Source organism: Pristis pectinata, chromosome 6 (genome assembly GCF_009764475.1).
Source record: "Pristis pectinata isolate sPriPec2 chromosome 6, sPriPec2.1.pri, whole genome shotgun sequence".
Classification (NCBI taxonomy): domain Eukaryota; kingdom Metazoa; phylum Chordata; class Chondrichthyes; order Rhinopristiformes; family Pristidae; genus Pristis; species Pristis pectinata.
Genome location: NC_067410.1, coordinates 63597969 through 63618159, shown reverse-complemented (window position 1 = coordinate 63618159; position 20191 = coordinate 63597969). Strand labels below are relative to the sequence as shown.

Below are 20191 nucleotides of genomic sequence, written 5' to 3'. Positions count from 1 at the left end.
CCAACCATGATGCCAATTTAAACTATTCCCATCTGACTGCACATTGTCTGGATCCCTCTATTCCCTGATTGTTCGTTGCTCCACTGCCATGGTAAGTTTGTTGAATGTTAGAAGCAACATTGCAACAAGTTTGAGAGAAGTATTGGGGCAATGATGTAGCCTTTTTTTGACACCAGTCTTCACTGAGAATGGTTCTGTCGTAGACCCATTGGTTAATATAACAGCTTGCATACTGTCATGGAGCAAATTGATGGAGGCAAATTTCTGTGTTCACCTGAATTTGAGGAAGGTCTTCCACACTACCTCCTAATTGATGGAGTCAAAGGATATGGTATGGTTGGAAAGATATGTATAGTGGTTGGTGCTGCTCCCTACTGTTCTCTTGAAGTTGTTACACAATGAAGATCATGTTCACTCTGCCCAATGATGGTTGGAATCCACACTATGTTTCAGGGAGTAGCTCTTTGGCCACAGGGAGGAGATGGATGAGGAGGACCCTACCAATAACTTTCCCTGCAGCAGATAGCAGGGTCACCTCCATGTAGTTATTGCAGTCAGATTTATGTCTTGACCAGCTGTGTAGAGACATCAGGAGGATTGTGGTGTGCCAGTTGAAGAGACAGCAGGAACATCAATATAACAGCTAAATAGAGATGAAGAGTACTGTAGCGAGCTAGCTGTTGAGACACACCTACCATACTGTACCAGCTGTAGAGACAGTAGTGTACTGTATCAGGAGAAATATAAACAAATTAGATTTATTTCGTGGATCTCATACCACATTGCTTGGAATAGATTTCAATTTCTGCTTTTCTATTAGATCTACTTTCTTCCAATTTAATCTCAGAGCTATTAGGACAGGAAACACATTAAAAAAAATTGTCCAGATTATATTACTTTACCAAAACTCATTTTATTGAACTTTATTTTCATTGCATCATTAACTATGCAGTTTCTTTAATATCCACTACCCTGGTCTCAGAAGTGATAGATACTTCCACCAGCTTCATTTGGATTATCTTTCCACCAGTTTTCTAAGCTTCTTGTCTGTTCACTATTCACTGCATCCACAGTAAATGATAGTATAGGCTCATTGTAGCTGGATAGCAGCATTCTTGCCTGCAAACCCAATGTGTGACTGTTTGAGGCCCATTTGGGAGGGAAGCATAAAGACTCCACAGATACTGTGCTGCAACCTTGCTGAAGTTAGTGTATTTGAGGCGACAGGTGGGACAAAAAAATTCCACTGCAGTATTTTGAAAAAGAACTCTTGATAGCCTAGATAGTACTTGTCACTCACCCAACTCTAAAAGCAGACTATCTTGTCATTTTGGGATCTGGCTGCTGCATTCCCTACATTCCACTTTAAAACAATTTCACAAAGTGCTCTGAGGGTGTCTTGAAGTTATGAAAAGTAAATGAGACTATTGCAAGACCTGAGAAATTGGCAGTTGCTTGATTTTTATCATTTTTGTGGTATAAACAAAGTAAGTTCTTCCTGTCTGTTTCAGAGAAGTCATAGAGCCAGAATCACAGTCTGAAGATTCACTGGATTGAGCAGACTAACTGGGACGAAGCATATTGACTATTCAGAATGAGGACAGTTAAGAGTATTGGTGTCATCATTAAGTAATTAAGTTGCAGGGCTTATAGAATGCTGTTAAAGCACTTGGAGGTTTACTTAATCCTCTCAGCACATGGTTCCTGGCAGAATTAATTCCTGCCCAGCCTTCTGCATCTTTTCAAGTGTTTTGTGATGTCCATATCATCTCGTCACTCTAATGAATTCTAATAAATCATAGCTGTATCCTTTCTGTAACTGGAACATCCTTTTTTATAACAGAGTGCTCACTACTGCATATAAAGTCCAAGCAGCAGTTTGGCAGTTCAACATCACTTCCTCGGTTTTACACAAGGTGCCCTGCACATGCATGTATGCACACAGCCACTTTGTAAAGCTTTTCTTTTATAAGATGCCACTTTTTCTATGGGATTTCATTTAAAGTTGCAGCCTTTCATTTTCACAAATAATGAAGATTCCTGAAGCTTCATTTGATTTCTACCTATCTCATTGTCACCTTTGCCAAACAGACACATGTGTTATGCACGTTCCAGACAGTAAATGATGGACATCAAGTGGCTGTGGGGGAACAGTCAGAGCAAGCCCAAGACTGGTGATGTGGAGTACTGTTGTGTTAAATGGATAACTAACAAGGGTTAACTTCTGGTTTCAGAAAGTTGATTGATGAAAAATCCATTTGGCCTTGCAATAAGACCACTGCATATAGAGACACATTTGGAGAAGTCAGCAAGATGATGAATAAAATTAGCAAAGCAAATTCAGGCAAATTATTCTCCAAAGTAGAGAAGGCTGTTCAAGTTCAGTAACAGGAGGAGGTCGTTCTGCCTCTATAGTTTGTTTCAATATTAACTGATCAGAACCAATTTCTTCTCTAATTCTGTGATCCTGCTTTTGCTCCACGTCTTTCACCTAACAAAGATCTATCAACTTTTCATGATTAGTCTTAAGAAGTTTAATCAGACCCAATACCCACAACCTTCTGAAGGAAAGAGGCCCTGATTTTTTTTTTTGTTCCCCCTTTTGGATTAAAATTGCTTCCTGACTTCACTCCTAAATAGTCCAACTCTAATGTTACCGTTAAAACCCAGAGTTCTGGATTCCCTAACACAGGAAATCTTTTTATATCCATCCTAGCAAATCTATTTAATATTTTAAAGATCCTGATTAAATCACACTTCACAGAATGGTTACAGCTTGGAAGGAGGCCATTTGACCCACTTGTCCATAAGAACCTTATGTAAAATTAATCCAGCCACTCCCACTCCAACCTCTTCACAAATCCATGTTGAATCTACCTTTTCAAAAACCTATCCAGCTCCCTCTGAATACTGCAATTGAATCTGGTTTCACTGTTGTTCCTGGCAATTCATTCCAGACCCTAACCACTCACTCCAGTCAATCATACACAACCAAGTCTCATGAATCTTTAAATTCTGGTTTTAAATTGGAGTTATGCGGCACTTCCTTCCAAATCCAATGTATTCTGCATGATCCTCACTGCCCTAAACCAGAAGCAGTATTCTAGATGGGATCTGACCAACTCTCTGTTGACTGAAATATAACCTCTATCATTTTATATCACAGGGTCCTTGAGATGAAGGCCAATGTTTCACTTGCCTTTTGGATGACATTATGCAAGAGCTCTTTGGTTTGTGTACTGAAATCCCTTTGTTGCTCTACAGTTTCTGTTCATTCACCACCCTTCCAGAATGTCAATCTATCATCATCCCAATATGACCTTTAGCTGTTTCCTCATGTTTCCATTGTCTGAGAGCAGGCATTACATGCAGAAGCTCCAGTGAATTGAACCGCATTTACTGTATGTGGTTTGGTCTTTTCTGGGCTGGAAATCTTTATTGAATCCGGTGCAAGACTTGGATCTACATGTGCACAGAGCTTTCTCCCAAAAGCTAGAAGCCCAAACCTAACCCATGTTCCACCAGACCTGGGAGTGTTGAGATAACCTACAGGTTTACTTAAAACATAAAAACTAAAGCAATTACACTCAATATTGATATAGTTTTTGATGCATTTCTTTCATCTACACACAAATGGCTGGATTCTAGTGAGAGGCTGAAGACCACATCAGGGAACTGGGGACTCTGATTCCTTCCCTTCCTTGAGATCCTCTGCTACTGCCATTGGGCCGCCACGATCAAAGTCCTCGAACTCAATGTCATTGTCATCAGCCCTAAGGATGAAGCAGGGGAAAAAGGGAAAAAGCCAGTTTCATATAGTTAGTATGAGGAGTGCAATGGGAAACCACTGGTCATGTCATTAGCAGATGCGTAACTACAGATGGTGGACAAGATGTATCCCATGAGTGCATGCTGCACATTGGGACTTAGAGTACAATGGGCCAGGATTTGCTGTCAAAATTTCAGGTGACGGTCTGACAAACAGTTTACTAAAAGCTTCTGGTGGGCAAGAAATATGAAGGTCCACATTTTTTAGCATTACATGATCCATTTTCTGCAAATGATCATTGGAAAAAACTGTGGGCTTAGAGCATGTAGAACAGAATCTATATTCCAGGCTCCTCCTAGTGTCCGCTGGTAAATGCATGTAGGGCACTGGACAAGTGGAGTGCCCCATCAATGTCGCACAGCATGTTACTACTCTGGGATTTTCATTAATAGATGCAGTCTGTCAGTCACTCCTGCAGAAGCAAGCTTCTGATGCATTCATGAAATCTTCTCCTACTTTAAGCAGACCTCCCAGAGGAGGTTCTGAGCCAAAGCTGAGTAGCCCACTCAGGTCAGATCCCTTTATTTTTTATTATTTACTGGTAACCTTGGGCTCCCACATTACATCCCCACCATGCTACCTCCCGAGCTCTTGACTTGCCCAACACCCTCTGTTTCCTACTGGCTGACCCCCTCTTCTGATCCATGGTCCTCCATCCCCACTCCCTGTGATGCCTCCTGTAATGGCCCTGCATCCACCTGCTTTCTCACATCTCTATGTTGGTATAGCACAAAGGAAGGGTCTTATCTCATGTAAGGCTGCTTCAGCAGGGCACAGCACCTTAGAACAGAAGAAATTAGGAGCAAGAGTAGGACTCTCAGCCCCTCAAGCCTGCCTATCCATTAAATATGATCATGGCTGGTCTGCTCCATCTCCTCTTCTGTGCCAGTTCCTCATTGCCCTCAATTCCATGATCTTTCTATAACTTATCTACTTCTTCTTTAAATATCCCTGATGATCCAGCCTCCACAACCCTCTGGGGTAGAGAATTCTAGACATTCGCCACTCTCTATGAGAAATTGTTCCTAATTACCCCAGTTTTAATTGACTGACAACATGCTAATCTTGTGACTACTGTGTGTCGCCTCATTTGAGATACTCCCACGAATGGAAACATCTCAATATCTACCCTATCATGCCCCCTAACAATCTTATACGTTTTGACAAGACCACCCTTCATTCTTCTAAACTCCTGAATGACCTATTGAATTTATCAGGAACTAGCATATATTTAGGCTCCTTAGTTTAGTTTCAAATCTATCCAATCAAACTTTCAAAGTATTGGAGATTTCTGTCAGGTTATTCCTTTGTCTTCCCTTTCCAACAGATAAGCTCCTGTTGACTCAAGCTTTCCTAATAGACGTAATCTCCTAATTCCAGTATCAAGTACTTTCGCAGAGCCATTTTTCTCTTGATATAATTACAGTGACCAGAGCTGTTTATAATATGTCAAATGCATTTAATTCTATTCACGAGGTATTGCAAACCAAGGCACAAGCCAAGTTTAACATAAGTTCTCTGCTCTTCAATTGTATCCTTTTGGAAAAGAATGTCAATGTTGTATTTGTATTTTTAATTTCAGAATTCTATGGCTGGAATAAAATGAACACAGCAAAGACGCGAGTTTTCAGGATCACCCATCAGGCAAACATGCAAAGAAATAAGAGCAGGTACTTACACGCTTTCTGATTTGTGGATGTCAGGAAGCATTAAAAAAGGAAATTAGGGAAGTATGTTTGATTCATTGTCAAAATTCATTTCTGAAGTATTAACATATAGAGTACATGGAGAACCTAGCCCAAATCATGTAAAAGTATAGGACATTGGAATCTAACAGCTTCCCAACCTCAGCAATGGTATTTAAATCTCTCCACACCTTCTACATCTTATTCATAGAACATAGAACATTACAGCACAGTGCAGGACCTTTGGCCCACAATGTTGTGCCGACATTTTATCCTGCTCTAAGATCTAGCTAACCCTTCCCTTCCACATAGCCCTCCATTTCTCTATAATTCATGTGTCTATCTAAGAGTCTCTTAAATGTCCCTAATGTATCTGCCCCTACAACCTCTGCCGGCAGTGCATTCCACGCACCCACCACTCTCTGTGTAAAAACTTACCCCTGACATCCCCCATATATCTTCCTCCAATCACCTTAAAATTATGCCCCCTCATGTTAGCCATTGTCGCCCTGGGAGAAAGTCTCTAACTGTCCACTTGATCTATGCCTCTTATCATCTTGTACACCTCTGTCAAGTCACCTCTCATCCTCCTTCTCTCCAAAGAGAAAAGCCCTAGCTCACTTAACCTTTCCTCATAAGACATGCTCTCCAACCCAGGCAGCATCCTGGTAAATCTCCTGTGCACCCTCTCTAAAGCTTCCACATCCTTCCTATAATGAGGCAACCAGAACTGAACACAATACTCCAAGTATGGTCTAACCAGAGTTCTATAGAGCTGCAACATTACCTTGCGACTCTTGAACTCAATACCCTGACTAATGAAAGGCAACACACTATACGCCTTCTTAACAACCCTATCGACCTGCATGGCAAACTTGAGGGATCTATGGATGTAGACCCCAAGATCCCTCTGTTCCTCCACACTGCTAAGAGTCCTGCCATTAACCTTGTATTCTGCCTTCAAATTTGATCCCCCGAAGTTATCACTTCACACTTTTCCAGGTTGAACTCCATTTGCCATTTCTCAGCCCAGATCTGCATTCTATCAATATCCTGTTGTAATCTACAGCAACCTTCTACACGATCCACAACACCAGCAACCTTTGTATCATCAGCAAACTTACTAACCCACCCTTCCACATCCTCATCCAAGTCATTTATAAAATCACAAAGAGCAGGGGTCCCAGAACAGATCCCTGTGGAACACCACTGCTCACTGACCTCCAGGCAGAATATGCTCCATCTACCACCACCCTCTGTCTTCTATGAGTGAGCCAATTCTGAATCCACACAGCCAAGTTTCCCTGGATCCCATTCCTCCTGACTTTCTGAATGAGCCTTCCATGAGGAACCTTATCAAACACCTTACTAAAATCCATGTACACTACATCCACTGCTCTGTCTTCATACAAGTGTTTTGTCACATCCTCAAAGAATTCAAACAAACTTATGAGGCACAACCTGCCCCTCACAAAGCCATGCTGACTGTTCCTAATCAGCCAGTGCTTCTCTAAATGCCCATAAATCCTGTCTCTAAGAATCTTCTCCAGTACTTTGCCCACCACTGAAGTAAGACTCACTGGTCTGTAATTCCCAGGGTTATCCCTACTCCCTTTCTTAAACAAAGGAACAACATTTGCCACCTTCCAATCATCTGGCACTACTCCTGTGGCCAGTGAGGCACAGCAACCTCTTCCCTCGCTTCCTGTAATAACCCTAGATACATCCCATCCGGCTTCGGTGACTTATTTATCCTAATGTTTTTCAAAATTTCTAGCACATTCTCTTTCCTTACATTGACATGCCCTTGCATATCAGCCTGTTGAACACCATTCATTCATTCCCACTGGTCAGAAATTCCTTTCACAAGTAATTACACCATAATTTTGATAGACCAGAACATCTTATTTGCTCTCTTACATTGAATTCTAATGGTCCAAACTCCTTTGCGTTGACATTTAAACAGAATTCTAATGGTGTGACTCACAATAATTATAGAGAATTTCAACAGGTCAGACTCCATTTCACTCATATACATCAAACAGAATCCTATCACTGCAAACTGCTTTAAGTCATTCTATTCACACAGAATATCAATAAACTAAATATATTCCTATTCGCTTCTATTATCTAGCACTCCAAAGGACTGGAGAACATTCCTTGTGTTGTACACAATTCCAAAAGATCAAACTCATTCCCATTTCCCTGTGTGAAATAGAAAACCAATGGACCAGAATCCCTTCTTGCATCCATTCCATTGTATGTTGTCCCTCCAGATTGTTCTTCCATTCAATGAGATCATAGCTGATCCTTGACCAACACTGAGTCAGTCAGAACAATGGTCTTCTCCCAATATTCTTCATGCCTTTGATTAACATAAAACCACTAAAAACAATTGACCAGGGTTAGTTACAATTTTTAGAAGAGAGTTCTAAACTTCTCTCACCCTTTCCAGATGAAAATGTTTGCCAACTTCACTTCAGTTCTGAAAGACTTGGCTCTAATTTTTAGATTATGACGGTTAGCCCTAGATGCTCCAAGCAACAGAAATATTTTCTCTTTGTTTTCCCTATTAGCTCCCCTTAATTCCTTAAAATCTGTAATCAAATCATCAATGAACCCCAAATGCTACATTGCCTCAAATATGACAAATACTCCATACAAATTTGCTAACAAATACTCCAGATTCTCAGTTCTGGTATTTCCTTACAACACTGAAGGAAGCATTTGGCCCATTGAGTCTATGTCAGCTCTCAGAACATTCCCACCAGCCCCTTTCCTTTGCTTAATTCCCAGTAACCTTTCTCTCTTTATTCAACAACCTATCAACCATGTCTTTGGAATGTTGGAGGAAACCAGAAAAACCATGTGGTCCTGGAGAGAGCTTGAAAACTCTGCACAGGCAGCACCTGAGGTCAGGATCAAACCCAGAGCTTCATTCCACTAACCTAGTTGTATCCATGAAATTTTGTCATGCTCCAAGTCTTCTGCTTTTATCCTTGGCTTCCAGCTTTTCCAGATTTAGGAAGTATCCTTTCCTTTTCTTTTAAGGTTCAGAGTGGATAGCCTCACATTATGTTCAATAGTTTTACCCATTTGCTTATTCTATGAAAATTCTTTTTGGTGTTCAATGCTTCTATCTATACTGATTATACTGTGTCATCAGCAAACTTGGTTGTGTGGTTTCTAAGTTGTCTATAAATATGATGAATAGTTGTGGCCAGAACAGAGAAGCTTGTGGGCCACCACTTAGTCACATTTTACTAACTCAAGTTTTGCCCATGATCCCTGCTCTGTCTCTGATGCTCAGGCAATGTCAGAGCTAGGTCAATGGTCAGCCTTCAGCTCCAAAGGATTCAACTTTAACTCATAGTGTCTTATGAAGGACAATCGTAATATCCTCCCTTATCATTGATGTGATTTCATCCTTAATCATTAAAGCTGCTCCTCTTCCTTTAAAATTTCCCATTCATTTCAGTAACCTTTAGAAACCTTGTATATTTAGTTCTGACCACCTCACACCAATGTCTCAGTAATATCTACCAGGCACAACCTACCAGGTCGTCAGAGGCTGATAGAAGTTTATAACATTATGAGAGACGTGGATAGGGTAGATAGTCAGTGTCTCTTTCCCAGGGTAGAAATGTCAAATACTAGAGGGCATAACTTTAAGGTGAGAGGGGGAAAGTTTAAGGAAGATGTGCAGGGCAAGTTTTGTTACACAGAGAATGGTAGGTGCCTGGAACGCGCTGCCGGGGGGTGGTGGGGTGATGGAAGCAGACATGGTAGTGGCATTTAAGAGGCTTTTAGACAGACACATGAAGGTTATGGAAGGATATGGATCATGTGCAGGCAGATGGGATTAGTTTTTTTTGGCATTCCTGTCTGTACTGTTCTATATTCTATGTACAACAAGCAGTTAGGAAGGCAAACAGTGTGTTGACCTTCATTGAAAGGGAATTTGAGTACAGGAGTAAGGAAAATTAACTGCAGTTATATAGGGTCCTGACGAGACTGAATCTGGAATATTGTGTCTAGGTTTGGTTTCCCTTCCTTAGGAAATGTATACTTAGAAGGAATACTTAGAATCATCACACTGATACCTGTGATGGGAAGAGGGAAGACCTATGAGGAGAGAGAAGCAAACTGGGCCTATAGTCTCTAAAATTTAGAAGAATGGGAGGTGATCTCATTGAAATAGAAAATATTATTCCGGGACTTGACAGGGTGGATGTAGGGATGACATATCCCAGCAGAGAATCTTTGGAAATCACTACTCACGCAAGGTAGCTCAGATGCTGAGTATGTTTAAGACAGAAATTGACATATTTTTGGACATGAATATGATCTTGGGATATGGGGTGAATGCAGGAAAATGACACTGAGACAAGTTATCAGCAGTGAATGGTGGAGTCGGTGCAAGGAGCCAAAATGACGACTCCTACTTCTATTCCTAATGTCCTTATGTCATAACCTTCAGGTTGAATTGGAAATACCAGGATTAAAATAGAAGTGGACAGAAACATCCCCATTTAATTGCACAATGTTGAATTATAATAGTCCAACTCTTTCCCATTCAGTTCTACAGACTAAATTCTTCTTCATCAGTTCAGTTCCAGAGATTTTCAATGGACCAAACTCCATCCTCCTCACTCACTTAAATTATTCACTCCTGTTGTGGTCTGAAGTCCTTTCCCCTTATTACTGTTATGTACCATTTTACTTAATGAACCAAAGCACTTCTCATTCTCATTCATTAGACAGAATTTAAATCTATCAGCACCTCATGCCATTTAATCAGGTGTTCTTTATTTTAATTTATAATATATTTGGTGCTCACCAGCTGAGGCCTCTCGGGGGGGATGCATGAGCAAGAAAGGTAATTCCACAGCAACATCACTGCAAGAGAAAAACAAATCAAGTAAATTACAAAGTCCCAGAAGTGCTTGAAAAATCTACAATGGTTCAAGGACAGAACAGAAGGGGATCAGAGCTGGTGTGGTCCACCGGTCTACTCAAGCCTACCCCACATTCAATATGATCAAATCTACTTCTTTGCTCTCAATTCCCTAATCTTCCAAAAATGTACCTATCTCTCCCTTCAATATCTCCAGTGATCTAGCTTCCACAATCTCCAGGGTAGAGAATTCCAAGGATTTACCACACACTCAGGGGAAAGAAATCCTTTCCATTCTTCCAAGTCACTCCTCAATTTTCCCTGTGACACGCCCTGTACTGTGCTTCAGTCCTTCAATTGACTTTTATTTTACAGAAGAAAGTATGAAGACGTGCAAAGGATGCACTCAGCCCTATTGAGTCTCCAGAAGGAGAACTGTGGAAAGGAGTACGAAATGTTAAGAAGGTGTGTTAAATCCACTATGAGGAAAGCAGGATCAGGGGAAATCCATTTTAATTAGTGGAAAGTGAATGTTCAGAAACAGGGTCGGGAGAGTGGCTGCGGGCTGGGAGACGGAGGCTGGGAGAGTGGGGTGATAAGGGATGGGGGAAAGGGGGGAATAGGGCCCGGAACAGAGCTGGGAATGTGGGAATGCATTCCCAGAGAAGGAGGATGAAAGAAAGGAGTCCGTGGGCGGGGAGGACAATTCCAGAGAGCCAGTGGAGGAGGGATGAAGCTCTAAGACAAAGAGGGATGGTGTCGTACAGTGGCGGACTCTCTCCCTCACCATCTCTCCATAGACACAGACTCACACGTAAGGGGAACTCACATTCATGCACAGCTGAAGTGCCATGCCAAAGATTACCCTTTTATTCCCACTCTCCGCTATTAATCAGTCCTCAATACATGGTAAAATAATGTTCAATCCTCGGACCCCAGATTCTGAATAAAAACCTCCTAAATGCTAACTGGTGCATGGATCCTGTCTCTTCTTTTTTGATCAACAGGGATGTCTCAGCGATATCTACTGTTTCCTACCATTTTTGTCTTCTTTTTATAATCTTCCTGTCTGGGCCCACATGTACTGCTGTTGCTCTCTACATTTTACTTACCCCTGGAAGCTTCAACAACCTCTTTATGTCTCTTAATGGTTTACTTCCATATTTCGTCAATTCCTTGGCCATATTTCACACATTTTGAAAATCCTCCTCCCAGTTTTCTTCATTGCTATTTTTGACAATATTATCAGGATCTCCCTTCAGTCTACCTTTCACTTTTGTAAACCATGATCCCACTGTGTCCCACTGTATTTGATTCCAAAGAAATGTACGCTCACCACACTTTACAAATTGTGTTTCTGAGTATTTGCCAACACTGATCCAGGTAGTCAGAACACGAGATACAGAGAGAGAAAGAGAGAAAGAAAGGGTAACATATTAAGAGAGGAGCGGGCACTGAATCAGGTAAAGTGAGGTTGTAAAATAAAATAAATTATAAAAGAAACAAGAGGAGGAGAGAAAGAGACAGAAAGAGAAAGAAAGAGAGAGAGAGTGGGGGAGAGAGACAGAGACAGAGAGAGCAAGGGAGAGAGCAATGCTAAGGAGTAGTAAGCAATGTGTTAATTTGGTAGTTTATTCACACTGGAGATTTTTTGACAAAGTTGCCCCTGTTGGAAAATGATCACAGTAATCATAATGCATCATAAATAATTACGGGACGAAGGACAATTATAGCCATAGTTTGGGGACAATAGCAGGCACAGGAAAAAAGGTCTAAGGGCTTTTGGAATGTTTATGTCTATACTTAAAGTGTTAGCAAGGAGGTCAACAGAAGGAGGCAGACCAAGGCTGAGGATAATGGTATTAAAGCAAACTGCCTGGCACAAGAGGAATAGCACATTTTAAACTTTTGGAGCAGGTCTTTGTGCTTTCTTTCCCAGTTGTTTCAGGGTGCCAAAGGTTTACTCAGACAAACCCCTTACTGATGGATGGCATTCTGCATCTGTGCTCCAGTCATGAGTCACCCCTTGGACACCCCTTGGCTCCAAACCTGCCATATATTGGTTGGGATGGGACAGGCTGCTTATAAAGGACCATTGCAGTATGAGAGCTTCATGACTTTTTCCAGAATATCTGGTACAGATCTTTGGGACTCACTTCCTGAAGCCATGGACAATTTGGACATTGAGTGAAAGGTAACTTTTCCTGCTGACAGGGAATGCTGGGTTTTGATGTGAAGCAGATCTTGCTCACATTGCTCTACAATGCTGTGTCGCTGTGACTCACTCTGGACACTGGGAAGATGCTGGTGTTGCTTTACATTACTGCATTGATGTGGCTTTTGCCCCGAAATTTTCCTCTGAGGGGGAATTATCGCTGGTGTACACAGTGAAAATATTTATCAACACTCTCACATAAGCTGCTAATCTTTCTTCATGAGTAGTAGACAGTAGGCAGCAACAGGATAACTGGCCATGAATAGTGTCACAATCCAGTACTTCCACATGAATTTTGGATAATCTTGGATAAGAGTCACTAGTGTGAATGCATTCATGAACATCCAATCTAATTCCTTGGTATTGAATTGAACACAGGAATCCAGCTCTAGTCTCTGTGGGTTTGAGGTATTGGAGATAGTTTTTAGTGCCAATACAGTAACAGAACTGGTAGAGATTTTCAACAATTTCGTTTGAAGTAAAAGATTGCTATGATGAGTAACATTCCCATTTTACGTCCAAGCAGCAGGATGAAAATCTAACTGATGAATCTGATCTTCATAACACTGTAGTGTGACTGGACTGATAATACAGGGAGGCAAATGATCTATCTCAAATTTCAATTGTTTCATGTATCTTCTTACCTGAACAAAACATCTCCCAGCATTCTGAAAGGAAAACAAAAGGTCAATATAAACTGTAAGGGTGGTTGTGACATTTCTGAATGAGTGCCATTAAAACAATCTTAGCGCACCTTCTATTAGGTGACTGATGCCACACATGTCTCTATGAACACGCCACCTTGAGGCAAGAAATTGCAGAGAGTTGTGGGCAGAGTCCAGTCTTTTAATGAAAACCAGCCTCCCCTCCATTGATTCTGTCTACACTTCCTGCTGCCTCGGGAAAGCAGCTAACATAATCAAAGACCCCTCCCATCCCAGTCACTCTCTCTTTTCCCCCCTCCCAATGGGCAGGAGATACTAAAGATTCAGAACAAGTACCACCAGGCTCAACTGCAGCTTCTACATCGCTGTTATAAGACACTTGAACGGACATCTTACACAATAAGAATGAACTCTTGATCTCTCAATCTGCTTCATCATGGCCCTTACACTTTAGTTATCTACCAGCACTTTCTCTGTAACTGTAACACCATATTTTACATTCTGTTTTTTTTCCTTTTGTACTTCCTCAATGTACTGATGTATGGAATGAACTGTCTCGATGGCATGCAAACAAAGCTTTTCACTGTATCTCAGTACATGGGATAATAATAAACCAATTACCAATTAAATCCAAGCTAACTGTACTCTGATTTTGCCTCTCCTTCACAGTGATACCCTTGGGGGAGGAGGAAGTCAGAGGTAAAGCAGAAGTAATAACTAAAGCCCAGTTGAATCAAACAGACTTCTGTCTATGTCTCCTGGGTAAGCCTGTTGTCAACTGACTTCCTGTACCTGAAGGACTGGACCTGTGCTTTAATGTGACATCACAGTGCTGGCCACCCACCAAACCAGTGACTTCAAGAGCAAGACACATTCTCCAGGTCTGAACCTGGATAGTGACTTCAGGCAGTTTATTTGATGGTAGTGGGGCAGTTGTCTGTCCTATGAATGGGCAGTAATCTGGTTCTGCCTTTCCCTTTGCAATTGAAACATTGATGGTGCTGGCCTGCTACAAGTCAGTGCGTGGCTGAGTTTCACCCTAGGCAGAGCACTCACCCACCAGGGTATTGGGAAAGAATTCCTCTTCTTCAAAATACTTCCTCACTCTGGGTGTTGGCTTGGGTCCAACCAAAGGACATTCCCCACTGAATGGGAAGATTGGAGTTCACAGTCACTGTGAAACCAACACTCCTGCTGATCCTCGCTCTCTCTGCTTTATGGCAAGGGAGACTCATTGCTGAGCTGATTAAAATTTCACCAATGAACAATCAGCTTAAACCTTCACCCTAGTCTTCTGTGCAATGGGGGCTACAAAGGCCTATGTTATCCCAAGGCCCCTGCAGCTGAGGTTGTTTGTTCCCTGAGGTCTGCAGTGAGAACGCTATCAGATAATTATTTTATTGACAAGTTGTGTTTTGCAGAAAATTCTGGGACAAAATAAAATCCAATTTGCAACATGATGTCACTGGAGGAGTGAGCACTATGGAAGTTCAGCAGCAAACAAGATGCTGGAGTTAACTCAGTGGGTCAGGCAGCATCTGTGGAGGGAAGTAGACAGTTAGACTTTGACTGCCCATTTCCCTCCACAGATGCTACCTGATCCGCTGAGTTGCTCCAGCATCTTGTTCATTGCTCTAGGTTCCAGCATCTGTAGTCTCTGAGTCTCCACTGTAGAAGTTCTCTCTGTCCCATTCAGGAAGACAAAAGAGCACAAGGCTGAAGCTTGGATACATTGGAGATGAAAAAAATTACCAAGGCCAATTTACTGTAAGCTCCAGATTCACAGTACATTCGATCTGTGTCACTAGCATGGATCAATTTCACATACTCTCACACCCCTCCATCCACTGTGAAAAGATCTCAGATTCATTTCACATTTTAACCTCGTTGCAATAAAATGAGACAATTGCGAGCTACAGTCCAATTATTCATGAGTTGTCCAGTGTTCTTAAAAAAGGGGAAGCTTATTGGACAATCTTGGGGAGCTCGGATCAAGAAGAGGAATCACAACTGGCACGTGACACTCACCCAGAAACAATTAGCTTCACCTGAACTTTATAGGAAACAAGAATTCCCCAAACTTCCCGATCTATTCCTTCCTTTAAGCTGAAAATGGAAAACAACTGTGTTAGCTGGTTAGAGAAAGAGAGATATTAAAATCAAACAGTTATAGATGTGGGATAAGACTATCGTAAGTAAAAATAAAACATGCTAAGAGCAGTGTCTGGAGAAAAGCAAGTTAAAGTTTCAGGTCAATAACCTTCCATAATTAGAATGTAGGTACAGCAGCAGGGAAAGGGGGAAAGGGATGAAGGCAGGGATGGCTTAGAATGAGGTGAAAGGCAGGAGAGATTAAATGGCAAAATGCTGATGCAAAGTAAAAATGGATTACAATGTGACAAGTAAATAAATAAAAGATGGATCTGCAGCGGGTATAAATAAGAATAACAAAATTATAATCTAAGATTGCTGAACACGGATTAAAATTTTGTAAATTACCCAGTCGTGTTTGGTTTCTGTCACCTTTTAACTGATTGTTTTTCCTGCTTGTGCTTGATTGACAGGCACATGGACTCTTAGAACCTTTCTGCCTTCATCCTAACTCTGAGCTAGCGTTGTATAGCTACTTCACTAACATGTAATTGTTTGAGTCACCTCTACACTGGGATTGTGAGGTTGAAGAACTGGCTGTGTGTGTTTTCCCTTGGTAATTTCCTGGTTACTTACTTTAGGATTCTTAATAGCCCTTTGACCCAACTTGTCCATGCCAACCAAGATGCCCACCTAAGCTTGTCCCATATTTGGCCCATATCCCATTAAGCCTTTCTTATCCATATACCTGTCCAACTGTCTTTTAAATGTTGTTATTGTACCTGCCTCAACCACTTCCTCTGGCAGCTCGTTCCATACACACACCACCCTCTGCATGAAGAAGTTGCCCCTCAGGTCCCTTTTAAAGCTTTCTGCTCTCACCAAAAACTTAAGTTTCTGATTCCCTTTCCCTGGGAAAAAGACTGTGTGCATATGTCTCATGTCACATGACTGCTGGCACAAACACAGGCTCCCACTCATTAAATGTTTCCTACCACTACTCATAAAGATGAATACCACAGCAATATCTGAACAAAATATCTGATTATGTATGTGCAGAAACATTACAGCTGTACAGATCTGATTATACTGGGTACAGCTTGTAAACCTGTCTTGCAGAGGGGACCTCTTGCAAGCCTTGGGCTTCTTAGCTGGTTAGGTGTAATGCCTGTATCAACCATGGACAATGCCAACAATTATTTGGCCCTTACCAACTTGGCAAGACCCACACTTATGTACATGTTTGGAGTCCTTAACTAAAAAAAAGACAAAATTGCTATTGAGGGAGTGGAGTGAAGATTCAGTAGACTGGTTTCTTTGATGGTGGGTTTACCCTATGAGGGAAGATCGAGTAGACTAGGCCTGTATCCTCTAGGATTCAGAGGGATGAGTGGTAATCTCATTGAAACTCACAAAATTCTTACAGGGCTCATCAAGGTGGATGCTGGAAGGATGTCTGCCCTGGCTGAGGAGTCTGGAACCAGGGTCTGCAGCCTCAAAACAAGGGGCAGGCCATTTAGGATTGAGATGAGGAGAAATTTCTTCATTCTGAGATTAGCAAACGGTTGGAATTCCCTAGCCCAGGAGGTTGTGGAGGGTTAATCATTAAATTCATTCAATGCTGAGTGTGGCAGATTTCTGAATGTTAAGGGACATGGTGATCGAGCAGGAAAATGGCACTGAGGTAGAATATCACTCATCTTAATGAACGTCAGAGAAGGTCTGAAGGACCAGTTAGCTCACTCCTACTCCTTTATAGGCTAATGTGCTTACTGTAAAATGAAACAATTGTAATGATGAGCAGATGCATGTGTCAAATTCCCAACACAAACACAAGACACTTTTCTTTATAAAGAAATGAATCTTTGAAATTGTTAAACTGTTGAACATGAGGTACCCTGTCCTTTTGTAAAGACTGCACATCTTACATGGTGGTAGAAGCCAAGTTGGTGTCCTCATGTCTGATTTTTCCATCCAGCGCCAAGCCATGCTTCTCACGGTTATTGTCAATTATGGGATGGAGTGAGTAAACCTTCTTCAGAGTGGAACCTGGACTGACCTGTTCACTAAGCAAAAACACACATATCAACACAAATAAAATGCAAAAAAATACAAACCATTACATAGGGCTGCATACCCCTGCCAACACCCCAAGCAGTCCTGCAGCTACCATATACAGTTCCCAACTATCAGATTGGGAAGCAAATAATAAATATTGCAAATGTAGCCTGTAAGCATACTATGCATATCCACCAAACATCCCTTAAACCGCAGAAGCACCTGCCATACTTTTTGTAAACATCTAAAAGTCATTGCAATTTAAACTGCAAACTGTGCAATTCAGAAAGACCTAAAGTTTCCACATAATTTTCACACATACAGGGCTGAAATCTGAACGGAACAAAATGAGATTTTACAAAGGATCGGTTAATAAAATATTGCATCCATAACCATTTGTTTAAAAGTCAATTCACCCAAAACAGTCCCCTCTCTCAAATTGACTACCCCCTCAGTTCAAATTGGAGCAAATTGTTGGGATTGTGTATGTTGAGGGTCATTCATCCTGTAGCCAGATTTGCAGACTCATTGTACCCCTGTTTAAAATTACCTTTTATCAATGACCTACATGCAGTTGTGGTGAACAGAAATCAACTGAAATCATATTTTGGTCTAATTTTCCTTCTTGTGCTACACTTAATCTAAAATACTTTAATATTAGTTCAAAGGAGTTCAAATTCAACCCACTGACTTTCCTTAGTGCATAAGACCCATGACCAGCAATCAATGGATCAGCCTGTTTCTTTAGCTACACCAATTATTTGAACAAGCTTCCAGTTTTAAATGAGTTTAATTCTAGCCTTGCCAGTTTATTACCAATTTCCAATCGATGTTTGACTCCATTAATTGATGCTGGATTTATGCAGATGAATTTGAGCAGTAACTTGGGCATACGTTCCCTTCAGCTGAACTAGCATATTCCCGGCACATTTTACTGACTGTGTTTCTAAAGGAAGCCCAGGTCTCTGATATTTTGATTGTAATGTCACTTTAGTGCAGAAGTTAATATTTGGGAAGAGCAGATATAGGAAACAAACACTATATACAGAACGGGGTTGCATGTCTGGCAATATGTTCAATGATCTTAGGGTCAAACATACCCAACAAAAACTCAAATTCATTTAGAACCATTACAACACAGAAGGGGTCATAGAGCCATCTCAGCAGAGCAACCCAACAAATCCTGTTCATCCTTTCTTTCCCCATTGCCCTGTATGTAGTTTTCAGATGAACATAGAACATAGAACATCGAAGAGTACAGCACAGGAATAGGCCCTTCAGCCCATGACATCTGTGCTGACCATGATGCTAGATTAAACTAATCCCACTTGCCTGTACATGGTCTACATCCTTCCATTCCCTTCTTGTTCATTTACCTGTCTTAAATGCCACTATCATTTCTGCTTCCATCACCACCCCTGGCAGCGCATTTCAGGCACCCACCACTCTCTGTGTAAACAACATGCTTTGCAAATCTCCTTTAAACTTTCCCCCTCTCACCTTAAAGCTATGCCTTCTAGTATATAACATTTCCACCCTGGCAAAATGACTCTATCTGTCCTATCAATGTCTCTCATAATATTATATCATAATATTATATACTGCTATCAGGTCCCTCCTCAGCCTCCAATGCTCTAGAGAAAATAATTCAAGTTTGTCAAACCTCTCCTTATAGATAAAGACCTTATAACACATAACTTTAGCTGATAAACATATTACAGTCTGTAACAACTAAAATCTATTTTGAAGAGTAACAATTATATCCAGAAATCTCCCTGACCCACTGGACACCAAAAGCTTGCTGTGTGGATGGAGATGTAGCCACATAGCTCTTCAGGGAATGTGTTTTTGTTTTCTTTGTAATGTGGAGAAGTTCTGGGCTGGGCCTTTGATCATTCTTCATCAATTCCTATCATTCAAGAAAGGGAGTGAAGCCTTTCGTCAGACTGACTACTATGCCAGGAAGCTGTACTAAAAGCAGGGTATACTGGACAGAGTGCCTCACTTACTGTACTTCCCGTTCAGCCACTGTCTGGCTGTACTTGTCATGTGAGTACAGGACCACACTTGAAATCTGATCAGCTGAGGGCAAAGACAATGCAGTTAATATTCTCTGAATACTTCAAAGAAATATCATCATATTCAAGAGTGGAAGTGGTTCAGTTTATGAATAAATAGCGACAGACTTGCCAAGAAGGAGCTTTTACAGAACCAGGTCATTACAAGCTCTGTTAAGCTACCGAAGTACCGGAAGTAGTTAGTGCTGAATGCAGAAATCATGGGTGCTAATTTGCCCTCAGGAAGGACTACATGTTCCCAATATCACCTACCAGGTGGACAGAGGAAAACATTAATGGATGTTCTGAAAGCCACCTTGAAGAAGTGTAACTGACTCCTGAGAATCCCTGGACACACAAGAAACTGCAGATGCAGGAATCTGGAGCAACAAACCATCTGCTGGAGGAACTCAGCGGGTTGAGCAGCATCCGTGGAAGGAAAGTTCCTCCAGCAGATTGTTTGTTGCTCCTGGGAATCTCTGACCCATGACCATTCAAAGTGGAGAAGCAGCATTTGGGGTGATATTTGGAACCTAGGGTCCATGCATCAGCAGACAGAAACCCTGCATTAGCAGTGGAAAGATTTCACCACGTCACAAAGTCCTCATTCGCCCACCCCATTAGCTATCACTGCCCCATCCATGGAAGAGTCTGGGTTCTTCATCAGCCACCTCAGAACCCACAAAATAATAGC

The 20191-nt window shown here is 41.4% G+C and overlaps 1 protein-coding gene across 1 annotated transcript in view; it reads right to left on the bottom strand.

Moving 5' to 3' along the window:
* Positions 1-3667: 3667 nt before the first annotated feature.
* The window catches only part of LOC127571842 (S-arrestin-like), a 34476-nt gene continuing 17952 nt past the window's right edge, over positions 3668-20191 (bottom strand). The window contains exons 11-17 of the mRNA XM_052018588.1: positions 19450-19522; positions 17311-17448; positions 15320-15397; positions 13271-13294; positions 10355-10413; positions 5508-5514; positions 3668-3773 (exon numbers count right to left, since the gene is read on the bottom strand). Of these exons, the coding sequence (XP_051874548.1) occupies positions 3668-3773; positions 5508-5514; positions 10355-10413; positions 13271-13294; positions 15320-15397; positions 17311-17448; positions 19450-19522 (485 nt within the window). The remainder of the gene's footprint in view (positions 3774-5507; positions 5515-10354; positions 10414-13270; positions 13295-15319; positions 15398-17310; positions 17449-19449; positions 19523-20191) is intronic.